Source organism: Felis catus, chromosome D1, assembly GCF_018350175.1.
Source record: "Felis catus isolate Fca126 chromosome D1, F.catus_Fca126_mat1.0, whole genome shotgun sequence".
Taxonomy (NCBI): Eukaryota; Metazoa; Chordata; class Mammalia; order Carnivora; family Felidae; genus Felis; species Felis catus.
This window is the reverse complement of record NC_058377.1, coordinates 22,595,797-22,622,025: the sequence shown is the minus strand read 5'-3', so window position 1 is coordinate 22,622,025 and position 26,229 is coordinate 22,595,797. Positions and strand designations below refer to the sequence as shown.

Below are 26,229 nucleotides of genomic sequence, written 5' to 3'. Positions count from 1 at the left end.
GAAGGTTTTGAGTAGACCATACCTCTCTAGGGAGAGCTGGCAGGACTGGTGGGTGTCTGCGGGAGAGGGGGAAGGAGGCCCTGCAGGCACCCTGGAAATCCACGTGAGTTGTGCCTTCGAGTCACAGTGGGCACTCTGCACTCACAGGAAGGAGGAAAGTCTCTGAACCACGATGGGATCCGAGATGCCTGCCCAGGGCCCACAGTGGCTGGACAAGGGCCAGGCTGAATGTGTGCCTGCACTTCTAGAGGCTGCCTGCAGGGGGCAGTCGTGCTCACTATGCTCTGACTGCGGGAGGAGGTAAGACCCCTCCACCTGGCCCACCTGAATCCACAGGTCCCTGAGGTCCATGTGTGAGGACGGAGAGGGGCCAGGGAAGACGGTCACCTGCTGCCATCAGGATGCAGCACAGACACAATCATCTCAGCTCACACTCGAGGAGCCTGGGATGCTGACCCTCAAGGGACACGCAGGCACGGACACCTCCTGAGGGCTCCCTAGGTGAGACCCCAGGACAGGCCTCCGGATGACAGGTGTGAGTCGGGCAGCCACAATCAGGAGAGTGGTGGCCCAACAGCCATCTTCTGTGTTGTCTCACCTCTCTCTGTTTTTGTTTCTGTTGTGTTTTGAAGAAGCAGAAATCATTTGAAAGATTTTTGTCTCATTGCACTTTACTTATTTACATATTTGCTTGTTTAGACTTGCTAAGCTCAAGAGTTGGCATCGGCATGGGGAGTGGTAAAAACAGTCCCCATGACATCACCACCTGGTGGCCGTGACTAGTGAGGAGCACCTCGGGTGGCAGCCACTGTTTCATATGAACTCCCTAAGGACGCACGGGGGTGGGGGTGGGGGGTTTCATGCCCGTGGTACCCTGGAGGCAGAGAGGTTGTGGAATTTGCCCAAGGTCACACAGCTAATGCATGGCAGCCCCGGGATTAGACCCGGGCACTTTCCCTCCGGAACCCTCCAGAACCCCAGTCCCTAATGGCGCCCCCATCCTGCTTCCCTCATGCATCTTTCAGCAGGAGATTGAGAGCCAGGCCTGAGAAGGGGCCGGGAGCTCCATGTGCTTGCTGGGTAATAAGGTGAAGGGCAAGGAACTTACAATCCTTTGAGAGCGCCCGAGGCGGTGAGAACTGGGCCCTCCCCGGGGAAAGGGAAAGTGGGGAGCAAGCCGCGGGTCCACCTGGCTCCCGGTGCCGAGCCAGCAGGGATCTTATTTTCACTGCACACTGGTCACATGATTGTTCATGGTCTGTTTAGTGCCGAAGTCCATTCAGTATCGGTTTCTGAATTTGCGAATGTTTCTGGAAGGGGAGGGAAGGGGCCAGCTGGCTCAGTCCTCTCTGTGACATCACCTTGGTAGGGCAGGTGCAGGTGTTTGCCAACCACCTGGAAGCAGGGCAGTGCTGGGGGCCCCGTGTTGGCACCCTCCAGGAGTTAATGGAGGTAACAAGCGATGTCTCTGACAAGCAGTGTGACTCGGGACAGGGAGTTGGTGTTTTGAACGCACTAGTCTGCTGGCAAAGCAGACACACAACCCTCTCCTATGTCACGATCTGGTGGGAGGAGTCCTGCTGGGCGCGGACGTGCTGCACCTTGACCAGCACGCATCCCTGTTCCGACCTGGTGATGTCTTCTCCGTCTCTGCAGCAGGGAAGTGAACCATTAAGCTGCTCTCTGCCTTGTGACCCGTGCTCCTCAGTGTCAGTGACATCACTGTTCTCCGGGTGGAAGAGGGCTGGGGGCAGAGGCTCTGGTTTTGAAGACGGTCAGGAGCACAGACAGCGGGACCGCCTGGTTCGGACAGCACAGGGTCTCCCCTGACTCGCCGGGAAACAGGGCAACAGCCCCTCCTGAGCCTGTCCAGGTCCTGCATTCATGATGCCCTTTCTTTCCCTCAGCCTGATCTCCTCCTCTCCTACCTCTGATGGGACTTCAACCCTGGGCTTCCTTTTCTCCCCCGCTTCTCCCATCTTTCTCTGTCTTTCTTTCCTCCTTTCCTTCTTTCCTTAGTTCCTTCTGCCCTCCCTTCTTTCCTTTTTCATTGGGATATTATTAATGCACCATATGCTTCACTCTTTCACTGTGTACAGATCCATGGGTTCCTGTGTGCTCTCTCAGCCGGGCATCCACTGCCACTACCTAACCCAGGACATTTTCATCACCCCAGACATCCTGTGTCCATTAACTGCCACTGCCCTTAACCACCTACACCCAGGCCTTGGCCGCCACTAATCCACTTTCCTTTTCTATGGATCTGCCTCCTCTGGACATTTCAGTAAATGACATCAGGCAATGTTGTCGCCTTGAATCTGGCCTCTTTCATTTAGCAAGCTCTTTCCAAGGTTCGTACGTGTGGTCGCGTGTATCAGGACCTCATTTCCTCGCACTGCCGATTAGTATCCACTGTAGGGATAAGCACACTCTGCTTAGTCATGCCTCGGTTGACAGCCATCTTGTTTTTTCCTACTCTTTGGCTTTTATGCATTGTGCTGCCATCAACACCTGTGTGCGGGAGTTTGCACAGGCTTGTTGTCAGCTCTCTCAGGTATGTGCCTGGGACCCGAATTGCGCGGTCATGTGGTAATTCATTGTTGAACTTGTGGCTGCTCCATTTTATGTTCCCACCAACCATGAACGAGGGTTCCAATTTCTCTGTCTTCTCACCAACATATGTTATTGCCCATCTGTTTATTTTAATCCCTGTGGCACGTGTAAACTTGCCATCTCCTTGTGTTATTGACTCGAATCCCCGATGACTCACGTTGCTCAGCATCTTTTATTTGGGCTTTTATGCATTTATGTGTCTTCTCTGGAGAATCGCCCGTTCAGAAATGTTTTGCCTGATTTTGAAGTGGTTTTTTTTTTATTGTTCAGAAGTAAGTATTCTTTACGTGTTTATTACAGTAAGTAACGAAAATAGTTTATAGTATATATATGTATATGTATACACACTCTGGATACTAGGTTCTTCTCAGGTATAATTAGCAAACATTTTCTCTCATCGTTGGCTTACACCTTCTTGAGAGTGTCCTTGAAAGCAAAGAGTCTTTAATTTTGATGAAGTCCAATTTACCTATTTTTTTCTTCATGCTGTTGCTGTCAAGCCGCTGGGTGGGGTTTGTACAGGTGGGGAGGGGGCTCACCGGGAGCCCAGGGATGGTTCTTTCTATGGCTACAACAACCCTAACCAAGTGCTATTGAGCCCTTAGCCTTCCGAGTCTGGGTAGATCTTTTGGGCGCAGATTCTTATCCTCGAGGGACATGCTAATACATCTAGACACATAAAGAGAACAAAAGCTTTGGAGACCTGGACAGCACGCCATAGGTGCTGGTTGTGCTCATAGGCAGGACAGGGGTCTGGCAGGGCTGAAGGTGGTCAGGGAGTGTGTCTGCTGACCCCAGATTCTCAAAGCACAGGGTGAGTGAGGGTACTAATATTTATTACTAACTACTCACACACACCAACTGCTGGGCACTGTGACACGTTCTTTATACCCAATCCCCCCACCTCTGAGTCACGGAAGGAAGTGATGGCTGGAGAAGATTGAATATTCCTCTGTCATCTGAAACCTGGGAGACCCCTTGAGAATTGTAAGGCATCATTCCATTGTCTCCAGCATCCAGTGCTTCTACTAACAAGAAAAATGTCAGTTAAACTTTTTTGAAGTTGATCTGCTCTTCTCTCTAGTAAAGAGTAGTATCTTTTCTGTATACTTGTTAAATTTCGAGGCACCTGGGTGGCTCAGTTGGTTAAGCTTCCGACTTTGGCAGGTCATGCTCTCATGGTTCGTGAGTTCGAACCTCTCACTGGGCTCTGTGCTGACAGCTCAGAGCCTGGAGTCTGCTTCAGCTTCTGTGTCTCCTCTCTCTCTCTCTGCCCCTCCCCCATTCACCCTCCGTCTCCCTCCTTCTCTCAAAACTAAATAAATATTAAAAAAATAAAATAAAATAAAATATGCTTGTTAAATTTCACAATGATGTGTCCAGTGGGGTTTTCCGCCCTTGACATTTGCTAGACACCTGCTATTTGAAGATTTATGTCTCATTTCAGATTATTTGGAAATTTTTTGTTATTTCTTATTTCCTTATTAAATTCTTCCTATTCATCTTTTTTTTTTTTTTTTTTCTGGAATGCTGTGGGTTGGTATGCACTCTGGGTTGACCTTGCACATCTCTAAGAATTCCTCATACATTTGTTGTCCTTGTCATTTTTCTCTGCTTTGGGAGATTGAAAGGCACAGATAGGTAGGAGAGGAGAGGGGAGGGTACAATACTCAGAAGGGGTTTTCAAGAAGGAGGGAACAGCCAGTCGCAAATGCTCCTAGGGACTTAGGGAGAGACAGGTCGACAATGTGGGCACCCAGTGTCCTGAACGCCCTGCCCTCTGTGGCCACGTGAAGCTCAGGGCAGCGCAGCCTCTGAGAATATGCGCCCTGACGGGCTCTGTCCGGCCACAGTTTCAGATCCTATCAAAAATGCTCTTGTCCCGGGTGCGGCTCATTTGTCACATAAACATTGGAAGCGCCCCAAGTGGCGAATCCCTCAGACACACCTGGGGTTTGGCCTCCCCCACCCCCCCCACATACACACACACCGCAGCCTGAGCCAACACCCCGATCGTGGCTGGTGTGGAGACTTCCCCAGAAGTCTCCCTAGGTCCCCCCTGACACAGCAGTGGCAGATTCAGCCAAGGGGAAATTCATGTCCCCTTCCTGCTCTTTGTCCCCGGGACTCTCCACCCCTCTGGCCTCAGGAGGCCCTGTGAGGAGGAGTCTCCCAGAGCACATGAAGCCATTGTGTTACTTTTCTGTAGCATTGGTGGAATTTTCTCCTTTCCACTTTCTGCTGACTCCTGACCCCTTAAGGACAAGGGAAGGGTTGTCCCCTTCTTGGCTGTTCTACCAACTTCATCAGCAGGGCCCAACTCTTCTGTGATTTCTCTACAGCCTTAGACACCACTGGCCTCGTCTCTTTCTCAGTTTGGATCTCCCAACCTCTGCCACTGAAAACGTGGACCCTGCTCCCATTGCCCCAAGACCACCTTCCCTTCGTGGACAACTGCAGCCACGAGGCCCACACCTGGGTCCTCTGGTCGGCAAAGGTATCTTTGCCACAAGGTACAACACTCTCTGCCCTTCTCAGTCTTTGCGGTCTCCCTCAGGATCAGGGAAAGAACATTTATGTTCGGGCTTCTCCCAGATCAACGTGAGTTCCAGGTAGCAGGACTAGGAACACAGAGACCAAGACCACAAGGACCATCACCCTAACCCTTGCTTTCTAGCCTGTCCGCATCTGGGAGGAACAGGGAACATGAGGGGATACACAGAAGCTGGGCATCCTGCTGCCTCTACAAGCAGGTGCACACTAGGACCGACATCACTGGCTACTTGGAACATTACTGTTCCTTCCTTAGGAAACACTCAGAGCCATAGGCACTTTCTTGTTGGCCCCTCCTTCTCTGGGCTCCAGTTGCCTCAACATCCCAGAGAGCAGTGGGGGCTTCTGGCAGCAGTGGGCTTGGATGGTATTTCCTTTGATAGACTGTGTGGGAAGAAGACCATCCCCCCAGTAGCCTGCACTACAAGTGAGTCTAGTCTTGGCACATCTCTGAGTGTAAGGGAGGCAGGACAAGCACCCAGGCTGTGACCAGGAGACCTGTGCTACACCGGCTGCCCCTAGGATCTGAGGCATCGGAGTGATCACACCTCCTTAATTCCTTAGGCATAAAATCTGAGTTGTGCAGGAAGTTCTGAGAAGGTTCCTACCCTGTCCCCATCCTTCCCACACACCAGTCACACAGCCTTGTTTACAAGAAAATATAGGACCAGGGATAGGATGGCACTGTGTGAGGGCCTTAGTTGTCCAACATTCAAGGGAGGTATGATAAGACCTAAGAAACTAGGAGGGGGCTCAGACTCACCTGAATTGAAAATAAATTTACTTACATGTGATTTTTGAGGACTCTCTGAAAGTCTACTAGGGCAAGAAGTATAGGCATAGTAAGTACGGATGTGTTGTTAGTACAACCTCGTGTCCAAGAGAAACTTCATCTCTCATTCTCTTAAAGTCATCTCTAATCTGACACCCACCCAACTGCCTGGGTGGTAAATAATTCCATCTCCGTTATTTTGGGGCTTCACCCCACCTCTCATTTCCTCCGGGAAGAATGTCTAAAGAGACACATCATTGGAAGTTCATGAATTTTTGCCAGAACTTACAGGGGAAATATTTGCCCATGCTGATGCTCCTGGTCCGTTTTGGTTTCATGCTGGGACCTCACTGGTTCCTGGCGAATCTGAAATCCATGGGGATGAGGGGCCACCTTCTGAGTTACCACCAGCCATACCCCTGTGAGGTCACCCGCTCCTGCAGGCGCTGCCAGAAACAAGGTGAGAGAAGTGACCCCATTCTCCTAAAGACCCCCAGGCATCCAACCTCTCCCCTCCATCTGGGCAATCCTGCCAAGGGCTTCAGGCTTCCAGAGAAGCCAGCGGAGAAGTGTGTTCTCAAAGTACTTCGGTTTGTGTTTCCCCAAAATCCTCCCTGAGGGCAGGCATAAAATGGACTGGAAACTTCTTAGAAGAAAGTGGAAGCTATGTGAGAAGGGGAGAGAGGAAAGACAAAAAGAGTTTCACAGGCCAGCTAAGTATCCTGGCACAAAATAGTTTTTGTCCTAGAGTTGAATGTTCTACAAAAGGAAAACAGGCTATAGGATTCTGCTCGCTGGCAGAACCGCTGGCTTGTCTCTATGCTCCAGTGAGAGGAGAGGGGCCGGGCAGAGCCCCTGACGGGGCAGAGACCCAGGCTTGGCGGGAGCTCCCGGGAGCACTGCTGGCTGGTCTTCGGGAGATGCTGATGTGTGTGTGGGACCCGGATGAAAAGCCTGCTGTCTACCAGCTTCACTTGTAATCTCAGGTTATCCTGACCCTGTGAGCCTGGGGAGAGAACCTACCCTGTGCAGCTGTCCCCACGTCAGCCACCTGCACTTCCTGTCAGCGACATACGTCGGCCATGTAGCTAGCTGGTCTCCTCATTATTTCAGAACTTCTCACCCATTCTGCTAATCATAAATATTTCACATTGCAGAGCCTCTTCCCCCAAATGCACTGTTGCGGGGGGAAAAATGTTCCTATGCCCTTCAAGATTCTTATAGGTGGTCTACAAATTAAGTTGACATGAGACAGATTAACAGAGGAAAAAAATCAAATTTACTCACGTACATATGGGGAGTTCACATAGACATGAGATTTCAAGGATAGTTAGGCACAATGACATATTTATGTTATCCTGAACTGAGGAGAAGGGAGTAGGGGTCTGGGACTTCAAAAGGAAAGGAAACAATTCACAGGAAGTTGAGAAAGAGTGAATGTTTTATTAGCAAATTTATTAGCAAATTTATTAGCAAATTTATTAGCAAATTTATTAGCAAATTTATTAGCAAATTTATTGCTGGGCCATACAGAAACAATGGGAGGTAGAGAGGAATTTTAGCAAACAGACTTTGCTAAATTCCTCCCTGTCTACTATTCCTAGTTCATATTATAATGTAGTTATCTATGGTGATAGTTTTCTTCTTGGAACAAGTATGCTATCTAAATTCTTTTTAGGCATTTAGAAGGAAAGTCAAAATTTCTTCCTGAGTATTTTGGGCCTTGATTGTTTCAGCTCAAAATAATCTGCATGCCAGAGTGGTACATCTTGGGGCAACTGGCTTTTGGCTTCCATACCATCAAGATAACAAATGCTAGGGGAGTATGGTTTCCACCTTGTGTTTGCAGGCCTGACTCACCCAGCGGGAAACTATGGCAGTCTTTCCCTGTATCCCCACAGTGAGATTTTTGTCATGGTTTAACTTTTGTAGTTTGTGTTATGACAGTAGTTAATGTTTATTTTCTTTCTCGAAAGAACCACTGCATAGGCAGTAGGCTCTGATGTCCAGAGGTTCAGCTCTCAATCCCTCATAATCCAGGGAGGCAAACATTATGAACTGGGAGAGTCCTCTGGACTGGATCCTTTGTAGACAGAGTCAGGGTGAGACTTCAAAGAAATGAATCTCTCAGGACTGAGCTGACTTTGGCCTCAGAGCCCGAGTTCTCCAAAAATCATATAAGCAGTCTAGAAGAACGATTTGAGTAAAATAGTTCTTCTCTGTCAATTTGCTTATAGAGACAAGAAAGGGCCCAGAATGGGGACCCTAAAAAAGCCTCAAAAAAACCCCACATTTTTTAAGGGCCAATTTTAAGAACAGACTGATTAAATGGGTAGTCGTGGTAGCTGTGAGTAGACACACAAACTGGCTTACCTGTGGCAGAGCACAGAGGAAAGAAGTAGCCTCCATAAAAGCCGAGTAAAACACAAAAGCAGGGCACCTGGATGGCTCAGTCAGTTGGGCATCCAACTCTAGATTTCAGCTCAGGTCATGATCTCACAGTCAGAGATCGAGTTCTGCACTGGGCAGGGAGCCTGCTTAAGATTTTCTCTCCCTCTCCCTCTGCCCCTTCCCAGCCCATGATCTCTCTCTCTCTCTCTCTCTCTCTCTCTCTCTCTCTCTCTCTAAGAAAGAAAGAAAGAAAGAAAGAAAGAAAGAAAGAAAGAAAGAAAGAAAGAAAAGAAAAGGCATAAGAATTGACTAGCTAAGCTTTTAACAAGCATTAAAAACCAAGTGAGGACTCAAGTGTCAGTAGGAAAGAAATGAGGGCCTCAGACCTAATAGTATTTTGTCCTTGCTTACAACCTGTATTCCAGAGATCTCTACCCAGAGCTAATGAGAAAGATCAGAAGCAAGGCGGACCCACCCTCCACCCCAAGGCCTCGCAGACTCGCAAGACCTGATCGGCAGCTGCTGAAAAAAGACACACAGCCCCCCTTACTTTCTTTGACCTTTTTTCCTCTAAAGCAAATGCTTTACATTTCTGGGAGAAGGGCAGAAAATCCTGACCATAGGACACAAAGTCCTATTGTGGCTGGGACAAGGATAAGTAAAACAACAATTTTTTACAAATCTGTACTTCTGAGGTGTCCGGGTGGCTCGGTCGGTGGAGCATCCGACTTCCGCTCGGGTCACGATCTCGAGTTTCATGAGTTGGAGCCCCGCGTCGCGTCGGGCTCTGTGCTGGCAGCTCAGAGCCTGGAGCCTGTTTCAGCTTCTGTGTCTCCCTCGCTCTCTGCCCCTCCCCTACTCACACTCTGTCTCTCTCTCTTTCTCTCAAAAATAAACATTCAAAATTTTTTTTCTTAAATCTTTGCTGCTTTGAGAAGGCCAAAAACTATCTCCTAAGACTAGCCCTAGAACGAGGCAGAAATCCACAGAAAGGAGGGGCAGGCATACTGAAAGTGGCCCAGGCATTCTGAGACAGGCTCAGATGGCAGTTGAACCAGGAAAACAGAGACTCATAACCACAAATTCAGCACCAAATGATAAGCAGCAACATTATCATGCTGAGAGAGGAGTGAAGGGGAGCAGAATATGGCTCCCTAAAATAAGTGTCTTTGGAATAAGGGTTGTTTTAAGCTGGTCATTTTTAAGACACAGCAGACATAGGAAAAGCTCTGAAAATTGAGTACGTACATTCATAAGGGAAATTTCCATTTGTAAGGGGGTCTCCCTCTGTGTACCAGGAAGAAGATGACTAAAATCTCTGGAAAGTCTTACAGTGGACAAGGCAACGACTTAAATCTGTACAACAACCTTACCCTTGTTGATTATGCTTTTTCTGGTAACTGCCGCCCTCTCCCTGCAATGTCTTCTTTTGTCTTTCGCTGGGGATGGTATTTAAGGTGGTGGCTTGAGCCTGTTTGGAGAAGAGTCACTCAGTTTGCCTGGGAATCTCCCATGTATACAAGAGGCAAGCATGCTATTAAATTCTGTTTTTCTTTAATCTTGTCTTACAGGGCAGTCTTAGCCAAGAATCCAGATAGGTAGAGGGAAAATTGGTTTTCCTCCGCCACATTAGAGTATAAGCTTGGAGAGAGACCTGGTTGTGCAGGAATACAGGGATGTCTAGTAGCTGGGCAGAGGGCATGAACAGAAAGAGACACCCTCCCTGACACAAGAAAACAACATTCCATCACTGGAGGAGTTTGAAGCCTGGGGCACATGGAAAGTAACAATAGCAACAATAAAATGTAACCTGTCACAATGTCCGACTAGATTGCCTCAGCCCCTCACAATGACAGTCTCACTCAAAAAGAAGAACCAGGGGCGCCTGGGTGGTGCAGTCGGTTGAGCGTCCGACTTCAGCCAGGTCACGATCTCGCGGTCCGTGAGTTCGAGCCCCGCGTCGGGCTCTGGGCTGATGGCTCAGAGCCTGGAGCCTGTTTCGGATTCTGTGTCTCCCTCTCTCTCTGCCCCTCCCCCGTTCATGCTCTGTCTCTCTCTGTCCCCCAAAAAATAAATAAAACGTTGAAAAAAAAATTAAAAAAAAAAAAAAAAAGAAGAACCAGGGCGCCTGGGTGGCTCAGTTGGTTAAGCCTCTGACTTGATTTTGGCTCAGGTCATGATCTCATGATTCGTGAGACCGAGCCCCATGTTAGGCTCTGCACGGAGCCTACTTGGGATTGTCTCTCTCTCTCTCTGTTCCTCCCCCACTCATACTCTCTCTCAAAATAAATAAAGTTAAAAAAATTATAAAAATAAGCATGTCCATTTCTAGGTGTAATAGTTACCTCATGCTCTACGAGTCTACCCCCAGTGCCAAACATTTGATTTAAAAATTACAAACACAGGGGTGCCTGGGTGGGTCAGTCAGTTAAGCGTCCGACTTCGGCTCAGGTCATGATCTCGCAGTTTGTGGGTTCAAAACCAGCATCAGGCTCTGTGCTGACAGCTTAGAGCCTGGAGCCTGCTTTGGATTCTGTGTCTCCCTCTCTCTCTCTGCCCCTCCCCTGCTCACACTCTGTCTCTGTCTCTGTCTCTGTCTCTCTCAAAAATAAATACATTAAAAAAATAAATAAAATAAAAATTACAAACACAAAAAAGCAAAAAAAAAAAAAAAACAAACCCAACCCATTGTTAAGAGATAAAGTAACTATCATAACTGAACTGTGCAATGGCCTGTTGTTGGAACTATTAATCAGGGACATTAACTATAATATGTTAAAAAGATTGAACAGAAAAGTTAGGATGCATGAACAGATGAAGGATTTGAAAGAAGAAACGGAATCTCTAGGAAAGAGTCAAACGGAGATGCTAGAAATAAAATAACACAATATCAGAGGTAAAGAATTTCTGTCATGGGCTCATCAGTAGACTCAATACAGTGGAGGAAAAAATCAGTGAACTGAAGATTGGGCAATAGAAATTAGACTGAAACATGAGGAGATATAATAAAGTAATAAATAATAACAATAATAAACCAGCACACAGCATCCAAGAGCTGCAGGATAATACCAAACATTCTAACGTACTCAATTAGTTCCCCAGACAGAGAAGAAACAGAAAATGAGGTGGAATATATACTTAAAAACATAATAGGCACCATTTCCGAAAAATAATGAAAAGCAGCAAAACACAGACCCAAAGAAGCTGAAAGAATCTGTAACAGATGAACACTGAAAACAACATCACCACAAACATCAAACTGCTTAAAACCAAAGATAGAGAGCAAATCTTGAAGACAGCAGGAAAAAAAGGCACTTTATTTCAAGCAAATGTGATAACTTAAGGAGGTATACCATAAGCCCTAAAACAAGGTATGTCTCTGCATGGTAGGGTGGGGTTGTCTATTCTGATCACTATTTTATATTTTTCCTAAATTGAATATTTACTCATTTAATTTAAACACAAAAATCTAAGCAACACCACGATGCAAGATTTATTCAGAAAAAGCTACACAGTGGAAAGGGGGGAAGACTGAGGGAGACAGAGAAAAAGAGTGTGTGTGTGTGTGTGTGTGTGTGTGTGTGTGTGTGTGTGTGACAGAGGGGCTGGTGAAGGAGTCCCTTCCAGCCTTAAGTCCTGTGAGTAAGAACGAGGCAAGATACTGGAGCTATTGTGACCCGGGTCACCTGGCAGAAAAGGAGCCACTAAAATGAAGGCACATTGATTGAGGACAGAGATCAGGTCTGTTTTATTCACTGCTCTCTAATCAGCATCGAACTCCCGGGCTTAGCCGTCAGAAAGTATTTGTCAGAGGAAGGAAAAGGGGGAGGAGGGAGAGCTTGTTATATGCCAGCCAATGACAGGGGAAGCGAGGAGGGATGTGGGTACAGAGAGAGAAAGGGGGGGGGGAGACAGGAATCCGAGAAAAAGAGCAGCAGGGGCGATGGGAAACAGGAAGCATCGGTCTGGTGGGTGAAGCTGTGGAAACGTCACCACCCGTAGCTTAGTAGGAGCAGGCTTCGGGGCTTGAACAGTGCTGGGGAAGGATGGCCCCGTCCTTTGAGGCTGCAGGAGTACAGAAAAGGGCTAAATGGGAGAAAAGGGCTAAAGGGCCAAGTCTCTAAAATCTGTTACAGAAAGGGGTGTCATTGCAGCATACAAAATCCACTTGAACACTTTGTCTGAAGAAAGACATGGAGAGGCACAGGTCCCCACAGCCCTGGTATCCATACAGGAGCCTGTCATCTGGAGAGGAAGACAAGAGAAGAGGACCTCGGATTTGTGACTTCCAAGTTCAAAAGTGTTTGCCACTTAAGAGGTAAAGCAATAAACATTTGTTGAAAGAATGAGGAATTCAGAGAATAAGGAGAAACAGCACATAGTCCTAAGGAGTCGGGCTGCCAGGTAATAAGGGACATTGGCCACCCTGCAAAGACAGAGGTGAGCCCCTCGTGGGCCATCTTGCTCCAACCCCTTACCTTGCCTGAACTAAGGCCACCAGTTCCCAAAAGCACTACCACACACAAGCTCCCCTGGAATTTTCTTAGCCAGTCCCTCCCACCCCTGAGTAGCATGGGGACGGCCCAAGGACCCAGGGACCCCTCAACAAGCACTTTTTCTCCTAACAGGTCTGCTGGTCCAGTCAAGGGCTAGTGGCAGTCCAGCACCAGGTCCAGGAAATCCCCTTCCAACTTTTTAAGAAAAACTTCCTTCCCAAACTCTCTGCTTTTGCCCTCAGGGCTCCTGAGAGCCACCTCCCACAGGATCAGGCAAGGGTCACCCAGGTGACTTCTCAGGACCCACCTACCTTCGTAGACCTTCCTCAGGAAGCACCGCTGGCTGCCTTGAGTCTCGCAGACACTTTCCCCAGTCTCGCAAACCCCACTGGCGTTGACTCGTGGACACTGGAGACATGGTAGAGCTGGAAAGTCAAAACCCGCATGATGAGCCTCGGCCACCACTGCCTCCTGGCAGATCAGCAGGGAGCATACTTTCTGGGCCACACGCAGCCTGGAGGGGGCTGGTTCCCGGGGCCTGAAGAGGTGGCTGAGAGCAGGGGATTTCTGGGTGCTTGGCACACCCCTGGGAGGAGGCAAGCGGGCCAGTACGACAGGATGCCCCTCTACTCCCAGGGACAGACTGTGCTGAAGGTCAAGTCCTACACCGCAGCTCCGCCAACCCCCCTCACATGGCCCGTCACCGATCTTCCCAATCCTTCTGGACGGCCCCCACTGCCTTCGCCACCCACAAAGAACCTTCTTTGCTCCCTTTTACGCAAATGTAGGGCTCTTGGCAAGAAAGCTTGAGGAACTGGGGAGTATCGGATGAGAACTGAGGTGGGAAGGAGGTGAAGTAAAAGTGGCAAGAGGGGAGAAACGAGAAAGGAAAAAGCAGTGACAAAAGTGGAGGAAGCATCGGAGAGGGGAGGCAGAGACGGAGGAAAAACAGTGCGGCGAGGAGGTAAGGACCACGATCGCCTCTGAGGTTAAGGTTAGGCCCTGGTGCCTTGCTCCTCACCTCCCCCTGACCCACCAACGCACAGAGCACCCAGCCCCAGTGCCCAAGGTCCTTCCAGAGGCCCTGCACTGGCTCACCTTGCAGGAAGCCCAGCAACAAGGAGAGGCCCAGCAGCAGGAGGCGCGCACCCATCTCGGACCAGGCCACAGAAAGAGGGACAGAGCCACTGGCGTCAGCCCCTGAGTATCTGGCTTTATCCCACCCCCTGGCGGGGAGCGGCCACCAATGGGAGCTGAGGGCTGGGCTTCCACAGACCCTGGAGTGAACAGAGCGCCTGGTGGGAGCCCCAGCCTCCCCGCCCGCCTCCGGGTCTCCGCTCACCTCCACTGGCCACGCTGGGGGAGCCACGTCCTTTCATGGCTTCTTTTGGTCACATGCCCCCCTAGCTTTTAACGGGAGAATCGTGTCCGCCTTGCTCAGCCCAAGAATTCTTGAGATTCAGGTGAGCTGAGGAACCTGGAGGGGTGGGGCACGTGACGCCAGGATTTTCCGGACTCGAGACCACTTCCCTGAATGCGGTGTGAGCGCAGGCTCGGGAATCTCCTGATTTCACGGAGATGAATACGTGCCTGCACTGGTGCTAAATAAATCACTAAACCTGAAAAAGCAGATTTGGGGTAATCTTCCAGGCAGGCTGCATGCCAGACTAGAGATTTTTGTTCGTTCATACGCTGCTGAATGTAATTTTAATGTTATTTATTTATTTATTTATTTATTTATTTATTTATTTATTTATTTATTTTTGAGACAGTGAGAGACAGAGCGTGAGCAAGGGAGGGGCAGAGAGAGAGGGAGACACAGAGGCTGTCAGCACAGCCTCGAAGGGCTCGAACTCACAAACTGCGAGATCATGGCCTCATGACCTGAGCGGAAGTCGGACGCTTAACCGACTGAGCCACCCAGGTGCCCGTCTGAGTGTAATTTTAAAACACCGATGCGGGGGTGCGCCTGGCTTACTTGAGTGGATCAAGCTTCCAACTCGTGGGCTTGGTCGTGATCTCCCAATTCGGGAGTTCAAGCCCCGGTGGGGACTGAGAGCGAGGTGCAATCTTGGGGGATTCTCTCTGCCCTTCCCCTGCTCATGCTTTCTCTCTCTCAAAATAAACAAACTTAAAAAATAAGAAGAATAACACTGATCTGGAAAAAAAAAAAGTTTTGCTTTCTTAATACAAACTACATAAAGCTTGACAAAGTCATCACAGCTCATGGTGGTATCAGAAAGCAGTCTACCCCCTTCTGAACACTGTCAAGGAATGTCCCTCCTGGCTTGTACTCCCTCTATCACAAAAGTAAATAAACATTTGAAAAGAAGGTGGCCACAGGGTGCCTGGGTGGCTCAGTTGGTTAACAGTTAATGGTCCAACTTTGGTTCAGCTCATGATCTCACCACGGCGCATGGGTTCGAGCCTAGTGTCGGGTTCTGTGCTGACAGCCCAGAGCCTGGAGCCTGCTTCGGATTCTGTGTCTCCCTCTCTCTGCCCCTCACCTTCTCTCTCTCTCTCTCAAAAATAAACATTAAAAAAATTAAAAAAAAAAAATTAGGTGGCCTGGTTCCCAAGGAATCAGAAGAATAGCTGTGGATGCATACAGTGAAGGCGGAGTCCTGGGCATCAGGGTCCTAGCCTCAGGAAACATTCCAGGGCGAGACCTAAGTTTGTCACATAGGTGGCAGAATTCCCAGGCTGGGAAGAGCAGGCCCTTGTACAATGGCTACTAATAACCTTTATCAATAACCAGTGGGGACAAAAGACTGCATCCATTGGATGCAACCATTAGCACAAACTATCATTCCTTAGCTGGCTTCAACCACAGAATTCCTGGCTTTTAGTTTTAAAAATACTTATCAGTTGTCCTGTTAGATATGAGTTCCTATGCTGAAGGAATTTGCAAGGTTTCAATGTCTTGAAAAGTTCTGAAAAGTTTCAATGTCCTGAAAAGGTGGCCACCTTCCCCAGGTTACAGTACATGGATTCAGCCTCCTGGTGTGCTGGGGTGCTCGTGGGGTGAGGCTAGTGAAAAAGGTCCCGATTTGTAGCATTTATAGATTTCCATGGTGCAAATGGCAATTACCAGCTGCCATCCTGACATCGCTGAATCAGACGTTGAGAAGACACGTGCCCACCATTATATAGTATTTCCAGCAAACAAGGGTACTAAATAACATTATAAGCACAGATAATAGTAAAATGTAAAATAATAAAGAATTGATGAGGTTTTTAGTATTTTTTACCTCTGTTTCTAATATGATTTGTCAGTTTATATGTTAACTTTAATAATATCTGTGTTTAGGGTGCTTGGGTGGGTCAGTCAGTTGAGCGTCTGACTCCCGGTTTCAGTTCAGGTCATGATCTCATGGATTATGAGAGCGAGCCCTGCATCAGGCTCTACACTGACAGTGCGGAGCCTGCTTGGGATTCTCCCTCTCTCCCTCCCTTACTGCCCCTACCCTGCTTGTGCTCACTTGTGTGTGCTCTTCCCTCTAAATAAGTAAATAAACATTGAAAAAAATAATAGCTGTGTTCGACAAGTAGCTTGTAAAATTCCTGAACTTTCACCATCAGCTCTCATCCGCCAGTTCAAGCCAGCTCCCAGCACACCACGGGTTAAGTCACTATCATGCAAAGAAGCTGGTAAAGTGAAAGGTAGAAATTGCTGTATCCCTTTACTCACACAATTCCCAGTGATAATATCACACAGCCCATCCCTGACTTGAGTTGATATATCACAGAAGGAACAAATCTATACAGACAGCCAAACAGAGGATGTCCCCACCTTTGAACAGGCCTCTCCTTCTCAGGTTCGTGCCGTATTCAAGAATGCGTGGTCTCAAAAGGACTGAGTCTAACCATCTGTTTGTGTGCTGTGCGACTGGCAGGGCTGTAAGGCTGTGGAAACCGAAGCTGGAGAAGCCTGATCTTGGACATCTTTGTTTGGAGTTTCTGCAGCAGGCTAGGAAGAACTTCATTGCTCAGGATTTTAGTTTTAGAAGTCAGTTATGGCGACAGAACAAAGGAAAATTCTGATGAGGACAACAGACCGAGAAGAAGCTGTTTCAGTGGTGCAGGGGAGGGATGAGCCTGAACTTGGGTTGTGTCAGTGGGAGTAGAGAAGGGCTGACAAACTGAAGAAGTGGTTAGAGGTAAAATTGATGTGTTGTGCGAGGAGTGGGAGAAGGAGGAGCCCGTTACTGAACCAAAGGTCCCAGGAACGGAATTGGGGTACAAATGATGAATTCAGTATTATGAATGTTGAGTTTGAGATGTTGTGGGAATACTTGGATAGAAACGTCCAGCTGGTAGTTGGAAATCTGGATCTGAACTAAGGAGGGAAGGCTCTGTGGGCCAGCTTGCAGATATGAGGAGCCCTCAATTTGTAGGTGGTGGTGGACATGATAAGGCTTCTTAGGGAGTGTGTAAAGAGTAAGAATTCTCATCAGGAAGACGGGATGGAGAAGTACAATTTCAGGAAAAGTGGGGAGGAGCACTAGGAAAAGGCAGAGAGCATTGCATATTCAGAGAAGAGCTAGAAGTTGGCCATGGGTAGGGCTTGGGATGGACGTAGGATGAAGAGGGAGGAAGAGCTTATCTAGAAAGACAATTCATCCATTCCTTCATTCAGGAAGCATTTATTAAGTATGTATTCTGTGGCAAACCTGCTGCTAGGTAGTGGGGATACTACAGTGATCAAGACAGACAAGGACCCTGCTTTCAAGGAGTTTAGAGTCAAATGGAGGAGACATATATTAAACACATAATTATGAGTGACAAATACATCTATTCTGGGTCCAGCATCCAGTAGTACATGTAACAAAGTGCTACAAGGGAGGAAGGTAGGGAAGAAGTAGGAGGTGAGGGCCAGGGGATCTCTGCCACCCAATCCCCAATATACCAGGTGGAGGCCTCACTGCATCCATCTTCTACCCCCTTGACAGAAATTACAGCTCAAGGCACAGCTCTCAACGATCCCTTGTCAATCTCTATTTGTGCCCATATCATGTATTTGCCAAAACCAACATGTTACCACTGCCTGGTGAAGAGCAGGAGCTGTAGAAGCTTTGCCATGTCAAGATCCAACCAGTGTCAAAACTGTGGCAGGAAAAGAAGAAATATTTCAATCTCAATCTGTGTGTGTGTGTGTGTGTGTGTGTGTGTGTGTGTGTGTGTGTATTTCCCCCTCCAATCTTCCAAAGGCTAAATTTAGTCTGCAGCCAAACCCAGCTAGCATTCAGGTGATCGAATCAATAGAGGTCAGCCTACAGGGCCGAAAAAGGCTGATCTAAAGAGCCAAATAGATAATAATCAGCCAATCACAATTCATTGTCAAGAACACTTTTGAAAGAGAGTAAATAACTTCTAAATTTTATTTCAAAGAGAGTATGTTATTTTGGTAATAAGATGTTTTTAAAAAAAAGATAGGGCAGAGAGATTGAGCCCCAAGACACCACCTGACACATGGCAAATTAGTCTTCATTGGCACAATTTGCCGTGGGTTGTTAGAGGGACTTCCTGCTTGAGCAGCCTACAGGAGAACCTCAAAGCTCAAACCCATTGTGAGGCAACACGGGTGGTCTCTGAGATTCTAGAATTCCCAGAAGCTGTAACCTAGCATTGGGAGCTTCTGCTCACAGGTTTACTTCACAGCTCTTGGGTGCCCCACACCAGGGTCCCCTCTTCCCCAAAATCCAGATGAAGAAGTTTCTCTTACTAATGAGTCTTTGTCTGGTTGGATCTGCCAGAGGTGAGTCCCTTATATTGGCTCTAGGAGGCCTCTTTAAGGTCTTTTAGCCCTTGAACAAGAAAGTTACCCAAACCAATCTGACTCAGAATCAGGAAGAGCTAAACGAGTTCAACTCTGAGAGCTCCTGAGTCTGTTGATTCCTCCTAGTTATGGCTTTACCACCAGAGAAGCCCACTGGCTTGGCAGAGTCTCATTCCTACTTCTTTCAACCACTCACCATTTGAACCTGTTGCTCTGTGAGATGAGAAGATAAGTCTAGGGGTTCTGTGGAAGTCCATTGAAGGTTTGTCCCAATTAACTGAGTGCAAAGGATCCTTATGTAGTTGATGTAGCAAGGAAAGATACAAGGAGACGGGAATGTGATGTACCTAGAAATCCATCTCAGAGCATAGCTATGGGCCAGAGACCTTACGAGCCTCTCCTTCATGGCCATGTTCTATCTATCCAATTGTCTGTATTTCCTCTTTCAGGATCCTCAGTCATGAAGGGCTGTGCTCCCTCATTCCTCCTAGAGGAGAAGAGAGAGGCCGTGAGCTCTGAGGTGTCAATTAAATGACAAATGTAATGTTGGTTCTCAAAGAATTTTGGTTTTTACTTTCTTAGACTTTCAAAAATTGAGTCAGAAATGCCAGCCACGTGGTGAAACAGTTAAGTCATCAACTATAAGAATGACTAAGAAATTAGTGTGCTTTTTCAACCTTTCTGTATCAGAAATCTCTGTACTAAAACTTCTGTTAATTATTGAAGAATAAGGGGTGCCTGCATGGCTAATATATTGAAGAATAAGGGGTGCCTGCATGGCTAAATCGGTTGAGTGCCTGACTCTTGATTTCAGCTCAGGTCAGGATCCCAGGGTTATGGGATTGAGTCCTGCATGTCGGGCTCCGTGCTGAGCGTGCAGATGGCTTAAGATTCTCTCTCTCCCTCTGCTCCTCTCCCCTGACTTGTGCTCTCCCTCTCTAAAAAATATTAAAAAAAAATTTTTTTTAAATATTGAAGAATCAGCAAAGCAGATATTTCAGTAACAACTTTTAAAAATAAAAGCTTCCCAAGGGCGCCTGGGTGGCTCAGTTGGTTAAGTGTGACTTTGACTCAGGTCATGACCTCGCGGTTTGTGGGTTCAAGCCCCACGTCAGGCTCTGGGCTGACAGTGTGGAGCCTAGAGCCTGCTTTGGATTCTCTGTCTCCCTCTCTCTCTGCCCCTCCTCTGCTTGTTCTCTGTCTCTCTGTCTCTCAAAAATAAACATTAAAAAAATTAAAAAATAAAAATAAAAACTTCCCAAAAGCCTTAACAAATCATTGCTTTATCAATGTATTCTATTCCTAGTCTTTCAGAAAGTCATTGATTATAAGGACTACAAATCACCCAGAATATATATATATATATATACATATATATATATATATATATATATATATATAATTGCAGAACTCTTGCAGAGATAAGGGTATTTTAGAGACTTAGGCTACCTTAGCCTCAAAAGATCTTGTAATTCCTCTCAGCTTTTGGCTGGGATTAATAACTCAGTAGCCTACCTACTCTCCTCTGGGTTACTCAGTCTAGTCAAAGAGTAATAATCAAATTGTTTGGTGCTACATTCCAACAAAATGAAAGTCATACTTAAAGAATGTTTGTCTGATAGTCATTGGTGAAATGGATTAAAGATAGAAGAAATTGGCCAGAAGAGAATGACCAGTTAAGAGTTTTGTTAAGTCCCAGTGTAAAGTGGGAAGGAGAGAAAAATAAGTTGAGCACCTAAGGAATAAACTAGGAACTTCACAATTTATCTTATTGAAGACTCGTGACAACTACATGAAGTGAAGTGGATATAAATGGTATATGTCACAAGGAATATCAATTCAGAAATAAATAAGCAAAGAATGTTTTTATCTTAATAATTTTTTAATGTTTATTTTTCAAGGAGAGAGAGAGAGACAGAGCATGAGCGGGGGAGGGCAGAGAAAAAGGGGGACAGAATCTGAAGCAGATTCCAGGCTCTGAGCTGTTAGCACAGAGCCCAACACAGGGCTCAAACTCACAGAGTGTGAGATCATGACCTGAGCTGAAGTCGGATGCCCAACCAACTGAGCCCCCCAGGTGTCCCTTACCTCAATAATTGATGGCAACTTTGAGTCTCCAACCCACATGGGTTGGTGACCGAGTGTGAGCAAGAACCTGAATTTGCCAAATAAAAGTGTCTTAAATCCTGTCTCATAATTTTTGTGGGTTCCTTAGATATTTGTCATCTCTAATTTAAAATTTATCCTGTCAAGGTTAAAACCTTCCACGTTAAATTCCAGCCAGAACTACTTAGCTTCTCTTTCCCTTTCATATCTTCATCCTTCTTGCCTTTCACCCACAGAGACACTGGAGGGAGGGCTGGGGTGGACTTCTGGTTATGTGAGTGATGATGGTACTTTGATTTCCAAATGCTGGCTTTGTCAGGGGGAGCACGTTATTCTCCCTTTAGGTGCTTTTGGTACATGGGCAAGTGGGCCCCCCTGTGCATTTCTTAACAACGCAGATCTTAAAATTCTTCCTTTAAATGCCAGGGTTTGTCTCTGTATGTTTCATTACTAACGCCTCTGACCTTCATGGTCTCTTGGGTAATTCACTGAGTTCCCCCAACATCTGTAATATCTTCAGGTGCCTGATCTGGCCCACAGGAAACCCGGGAATCCCACAACATTAGCCTTACTGCATACGAAAAGCAGTCTTTATCCCAGACATTCTTTCTCTCACCTTCACTCTCTCTTCTGTTCCTTCTCCACCCCAGGAGCATCAGGTCAGCCTGATGAACCTCCTGGTTCTATGGATCATCAAGCTGCCGTTCAGCAATTTTCAGGTGGGTACTTTTCACTTGGAAACCCTTCAGATGGTGAGGCTTTGTATGAGACTTCTTCAGACGAGAGCAGTTTAAGTGAGCACACCTCAGGGGGGCACGCTTCAGTTGAACACGCCTCAGGTGAGCACGCTTCAGGTGAGCACACTTCAGGTGAGCATGCTGCGGGTGAACACTTGTCAGGTGAACACACCACAGGGGAGCACACTTCTGGTGAACAACCTTCAGGTGAACAGACTTCTGGTGAAAAGCCTTCAGGTGAACAGACTTCTGGTGAACAGACTTCTGGTGAACAGTCTTCCAGTGAAAAGCCTTCAGGTGAACAAGTTTTGGCTGAAAAGCCTTCAGGTGAACAGGTTTCAGCTGAAAAGCCTTCAGGTGAACAAGTTTTGAGTGAGAAGCCTTCAGGTGAACAGGCTTCCGGTGAACAAGCTTCAGGTGAACAAGCTTCAGGTGAACAAGCTTCAGGTGAAAAGCCACCGGGTGAACAGCCTTCAGGCATTCCACCTTCAAGCACACTTTCAGGTGAGGCCCCTTTTCAGGTGAGGCACATCTGGATGGGTACTAGTCCTTGACTTCAGGTGTGACCTAGGCAGAACATCAAGAAACCCAACTTTAAGGAGAGGGTATGGAAGAGAGACTAATTCACAAACACTTCACGAAGAGCTCTCTCAAAGACGCTCTTTACGCCTCTTGATAATAATACCAGGAGGCAGGATACAGGTTTTGTGGGGCCCTGAGAGCTAAGCAGTTTTGAGGGCCCTCTTTAAAACACACACACACACACACACACACACACACACACACACACAAATACAAAATGCCAGCAGTCCCCCCATCTTTATTCTACATAAGAAACTATGAATACACTCCCTTGGAAGGGGCTCGTGGAAGACTAGGCTCCATGAGCTTCATGCTAAATCTGCCCCAACAAACTATGTTAGAATGCTTTGCAAACTCTGTAAGTGGATATCTAGCCCTGGCTAGGTGGCTCTGTTTTGTTTGAACGTGGACAATAAAGCATGAGCACACTTTTGTCTATTAGATCCACAAATAAGTTCCCAGTAAAACTGCAATGTTTTAGCTCTTACTAAAAAGGGTTGTCCCAGGAAGGAAAACAAGACCCAGAGTTTGATGTCTCAAGATATTACCAAATGTAAGTACTTTATATTTCCTCCCATTGCATAAGTAGTAATATTCCAAATCTTCTAAGAAGTAAGGCTAACATCACATTGTTAGAGAGGAGCAATCCTTGGATTCAAACTTGGGTCAGCCTGACTCTTCAGCCCACATCCTTTCGATTTCTTTGTGCTTCCTCAACTAGGGAATTGGGAATGGAGATAGCAAAAGAGGCAAAACGGAAGCATTTCAAAAAGAATGCCCTTTGTGACAAACTGACATTGTTGAAGGTCAGTTTGAAATTGGAGACTGATCACCCTTCACAGAGTTTGTAACATTACAGTATTCTAACATAGCTTATTAATCAGTTTTTACTCCATTTGTCCCGTATGGGTAAGAGCATGACAGGGGAGTACAAAGGGGAGCCAGTCAAGTGACAAAAGTTCTACTTTGCTCCTATGGAGTCAGATGTGGCAGAAGGGCATCTAACTAAATATCCAGGAAGCCAGTGGGGGTATGGAGCAAACATCAGTAATATACGGAGCAGTCTGGGATTCTTCAGCAATGAAAATCATAGATGAAGCAGTAAGAATGAAAGCATTTCCTCAGGTACAGAACAGAGACTAAGCTCCATCAGACGCAGGGCCCTCAGATGCTCAGTGAGAGCCAAGCAATGAAATGTGTGGTATCCAGGCTCCTTGCTACCCATCATCCCACCCCTTGTGACTCATAGCTATACACCTGGACCATCAGGGAATTTCATTAGGCTTATCTTAAATTGGCAGGCCCGATATTAGATTGCCACACATGCTCATATATGAATGATCAAGGAAAATGTCTTCGTGGAGAGGGAGTCTGCTCCACCCAGAATTCCCAGCAGTGCATGTTAAAGAAGATCTTTGAAGGTATGTGGGGACTTCATGATACAATCTTTGCCAGGGAAACACATCCACTAACTTTAGTACTCTTGGGAGTAGTTTCAGTGGTGGGAGTCTGAGGAGGGGTCAAGTTGTGATTCCCCAGAAACTTGGAGATTCAGGAGAACCTTATCCTTTCAAGAATTAAGAGCAGCATTCCAGCTACTGATGGAGAGGTAGAGGCCCTCCATAGAGCAAGCCTATGATGTCTTAAAAGGAGACAGGGAGACTGTCTATCTCTTTGTATTAAAGAAATGTGTGAGTTGCACTTTGAGATGTTGACACATTGACCATAAGCTCAGGACTATGTCTGTCTTGTTCATGGCTATATATTCCTAGCACTTAGCACAATGTTTAGTTCATGGAAGGCGTTTAGTGAATATTGAATAAATGAATAAAGAATTGTCTATCAGTCAGTGTTCATAGGTTGCCAGAACTATCTTAGTATATTTTCATACCTCTCTGCTCTTATACTCACTCCTCATCATCAAAACTGCCTGATTTCCCATGAACCACACTGCGTGATTTCCCTTGTGGTTTGTCTAGTCCCTCAATAGAGGCAGTGGGCAACAGATATGGGGAAGGGCCCAGAAAAGGCGGATGGAAAGAGAAGGGGTGGAAGAATATACAAGCTGGAGACATTGGTCGTGCCTGTATGGGGACACTGGGGACCATGGATGAAGGCTAAGGTGGGAGAAGGAAGCCTTCTGCTCACTATAGTCTATCTCTACTTCTTTCAGGTGGAAAACTCCAATTCATGGTTCAGGGTTGTGAGAATATGTGCCCATCAATGAATCTCTTCTCCCATGGAACCAGGATGCAAATTATATGCTGTCGGAATCAATCTTTCTGCAACAAGATCTAGAAGCCTGTGCCCTTGCTTCCCGCTCTGACTCAGGCAGCAAAAATTCTCCATTACCCTACTGGGCTCAAGTTATATTATTTCTCCCCCAGTCTATAACTAACCACATCTGTCTCCGCCTGAGTGTCAGACAGGATGTTCAAATCCCTCACCTTTCCTATCCATGCCCTATAAGCCATTCTTCTCTGTCATCTGCTTTCCCTTAACCCATCTCTCAACATTCTTTTCTTTCTCAATAAATTCCGTATGGTAAAGAATATAGGCTGGCGACAGACTTCTTTTCCCATTAGCCAGTTGCAGGGTCAGCCGGAGCTTAAAGTGGATGCATTTTAAATCACTCCACCTTCCTCAAAGTGGAGGGGTCCCCCAGGGCAGAGACCACAAAGAGAAATGCAAAGTAGCTTAAACAACACTGTGGAACCTTCCCTGAACCCCCTACCTTTCCATCTCAATAGGAACCCCACCCCTGTCTACTTGTCAGGATGTCTAAAACTCACCTTCTTTGGCTCTGGAGAATTTTCAGTATTCAAGAGTCTACTCTTGATTTTAACAATAAAATGACTCTTTTTAAAAATTTATTTGCTATATAAATATGTAGTAGGTCATACTGCTTAAATATTTTTCTCACACAATGTTACGGGATCATATCAGCATAGAGGGGCGAGTGGAAATAACTATTAATAGTCCCTCACCTACCTGTATTAGTGTTATATTCTTCAGTGTGTTTTCACATACATAGTTTCATCTGATCCTCAGAAAAGAGCCCAGAAAAGTAGACAAAAAAGATAGCATCATCTTTAGTGTACAAACACACAGAATTTATTCATATTTCATGTTGTTCCAAACTTGCCATGGTTACAGAGCTACAGTGAGCCAGGGCCAGATTTCAAAACCAAATCTGCATGATGTCAATTTGAGTTGTTTCCACTACACTATAAATATTAGCCAGAATGGTTCTTTCAAGACCAAAATCAATCTTCTCTTCCTACGCAAGCCCATCTCCTTTCAGCCACTGCTCCCCCAAACCTCTGTTTAAAACTCCTGAGATCAGCTGGTGGTCTTTTTTTTTTTTTTTTAATTTTACATCCAAGTTTGTTAGCATATAGTTCAATAATGATTTCAGGAGTGGATTCCTGTGATTCATCCCCTATATATAACACCCAGTGCTCATCCTAAGTGTCTTCCTTAATGCACCTTACCCATTTAGCCCATCCCCCCACCCACAACCCCTCCAGCAACCCTCAATTTGTTCTCTGTATTTAGGAGTCTCTCATGTTTTGTCCCCCTCCTTGTTTTTATATTATTTTTGCTTCCCTTCCCTTATATTCATCTGTTTTATATCTTAAAGTCCTCATATGAGTAAAGTCATATATTTGTCTTTCTCTGATTGACTAATTTCGTTTAGCATAATACCCTCTAGTTCCATCCACGTAGTTGCAAATGGCAAGATTTCATTCTTTTTGATTGCCGAGTAATACTCTATCGTATATATATACTACATCTTCTTTATCCATTCATCCGTCGATGGACATTTGGGCTCTTTCCATACTTTGGCTACTGTTGATAGCACTGCTATAAACACTGGAGTACCCCTTTGAAACAGCACACCTGTGTCCCTTGGATAAATACCTGGTAGTGCAATTTGTAGGGTAGTTCTATTTTTAATTTTTTGAGGAACCTCCATACTGTTTTCCAGAGTGGCTGCACCAGTTTGCATTTCCACCAGCAGTGCGAAAGGGATACTCTCTCTCCGCATCCTTGCCAACATCTGTTGTTGACTGAGTTGTTTATTTTAGCCATTCTGTCTCATTGTGGTTTTAATTCACATTTCCCTGATGATGAGTGATAGTGAGCATTTTTTCATGTGTCTGTTAGCCATCTGGATGTCTTCTTTGGAGAAGTATC

The 26,229-nt window shown here is 46.4% G+C and overlaps 2 protein-coding genes and 1 long non-coding RNA gene across 7 annotated transcripts; 2 read left to right on the top strand and 1 right to left on the bottom strand.

The window, feature by feature from the left end:
* The first annotated feature begins 1,325 nt into the window (after positions 1–1,325).
* Positions 1,326–9,147, top strand: LOC109491869. The gene is made up of 3 exons (XR_002145432.3): positions 1,326–1,873; positions 4,956–5,126; positions 8,755–9,147. It is a non-coding gene; the product is annotated as an uncharacterized LOC109491869 (long non-coding RNA).
* LOC109491868 (protein PIP-1-like) lies at positions 9,133–18,313 on the bottom strand. 5 transcript variants are annotated; one of them, XR_006586084.1, is made up of 4 exons: positions 16,619–18,306; positions 14,168–14,444; positions 13,137–13,250; positions 11,798–12,574 (listed from the first exon to the last, which is right to left on the bottom strand). XR_006586084.1 is itself a non-coding variant. In XM_023239277.2 (3 exons), exons 1-3 carry the CDS (start codon positions 16,809–16,811, stop codon positions 9,712–9,714), a joined length of 396 nt encoding a protein of 131 aa, XP_023095045.2. In that variant the 5' UTR covers positions 16,812–18,313; the 3' UTR covers positions 9,133–9,711. The 5 variants fall into 5 exon arrangements, 4 of the variants coding, with proteins under 4 accessions (XP_023095045.2, XP_044894437.1, XP_023095044.2 ...); XM_023239277.2 differs by lacking the exons at positions 11,798–12,574; positions 14,168–14,444 and adding an exon at positions 9,133–9,800 and having other exon boundaries at positions 16,619–18,313; XM_045038502.1 differs by lacking the exons at positions 11,798–12,574; positions 14,168–14,444; positions 16,619–18,306 and adding exons at positions 9,133–9,800; positions 13,924–14,139.
* Positions 18,314–18,425: 112 nt separating this feature from the next.
* ACRV1 (acrosomal vesicle protein 1) lies at positions 18,426–24,902 on the top strand. The gene is made up of 4 exons (XM_006936771.4): positions 18,426–18,583; positions 21,361–21,951; positions 23,331–23,450; positions 24,203–24,902. The coding sequence occupies exons 1-4, from the start codon at positions 18,532–18,534 to the stop codon at positions 24,325–24,327; spliced, it is 888 nt and encodes a 295-aa protein (XP_006936833.3). The 5' UTR covers positions 18,426–18,531; the 3' UTR covers positions 24,328–24,902.
* The last annotated feature ends 1,327 nt before the right edge of the window (positions 24,903–26,229 follow it).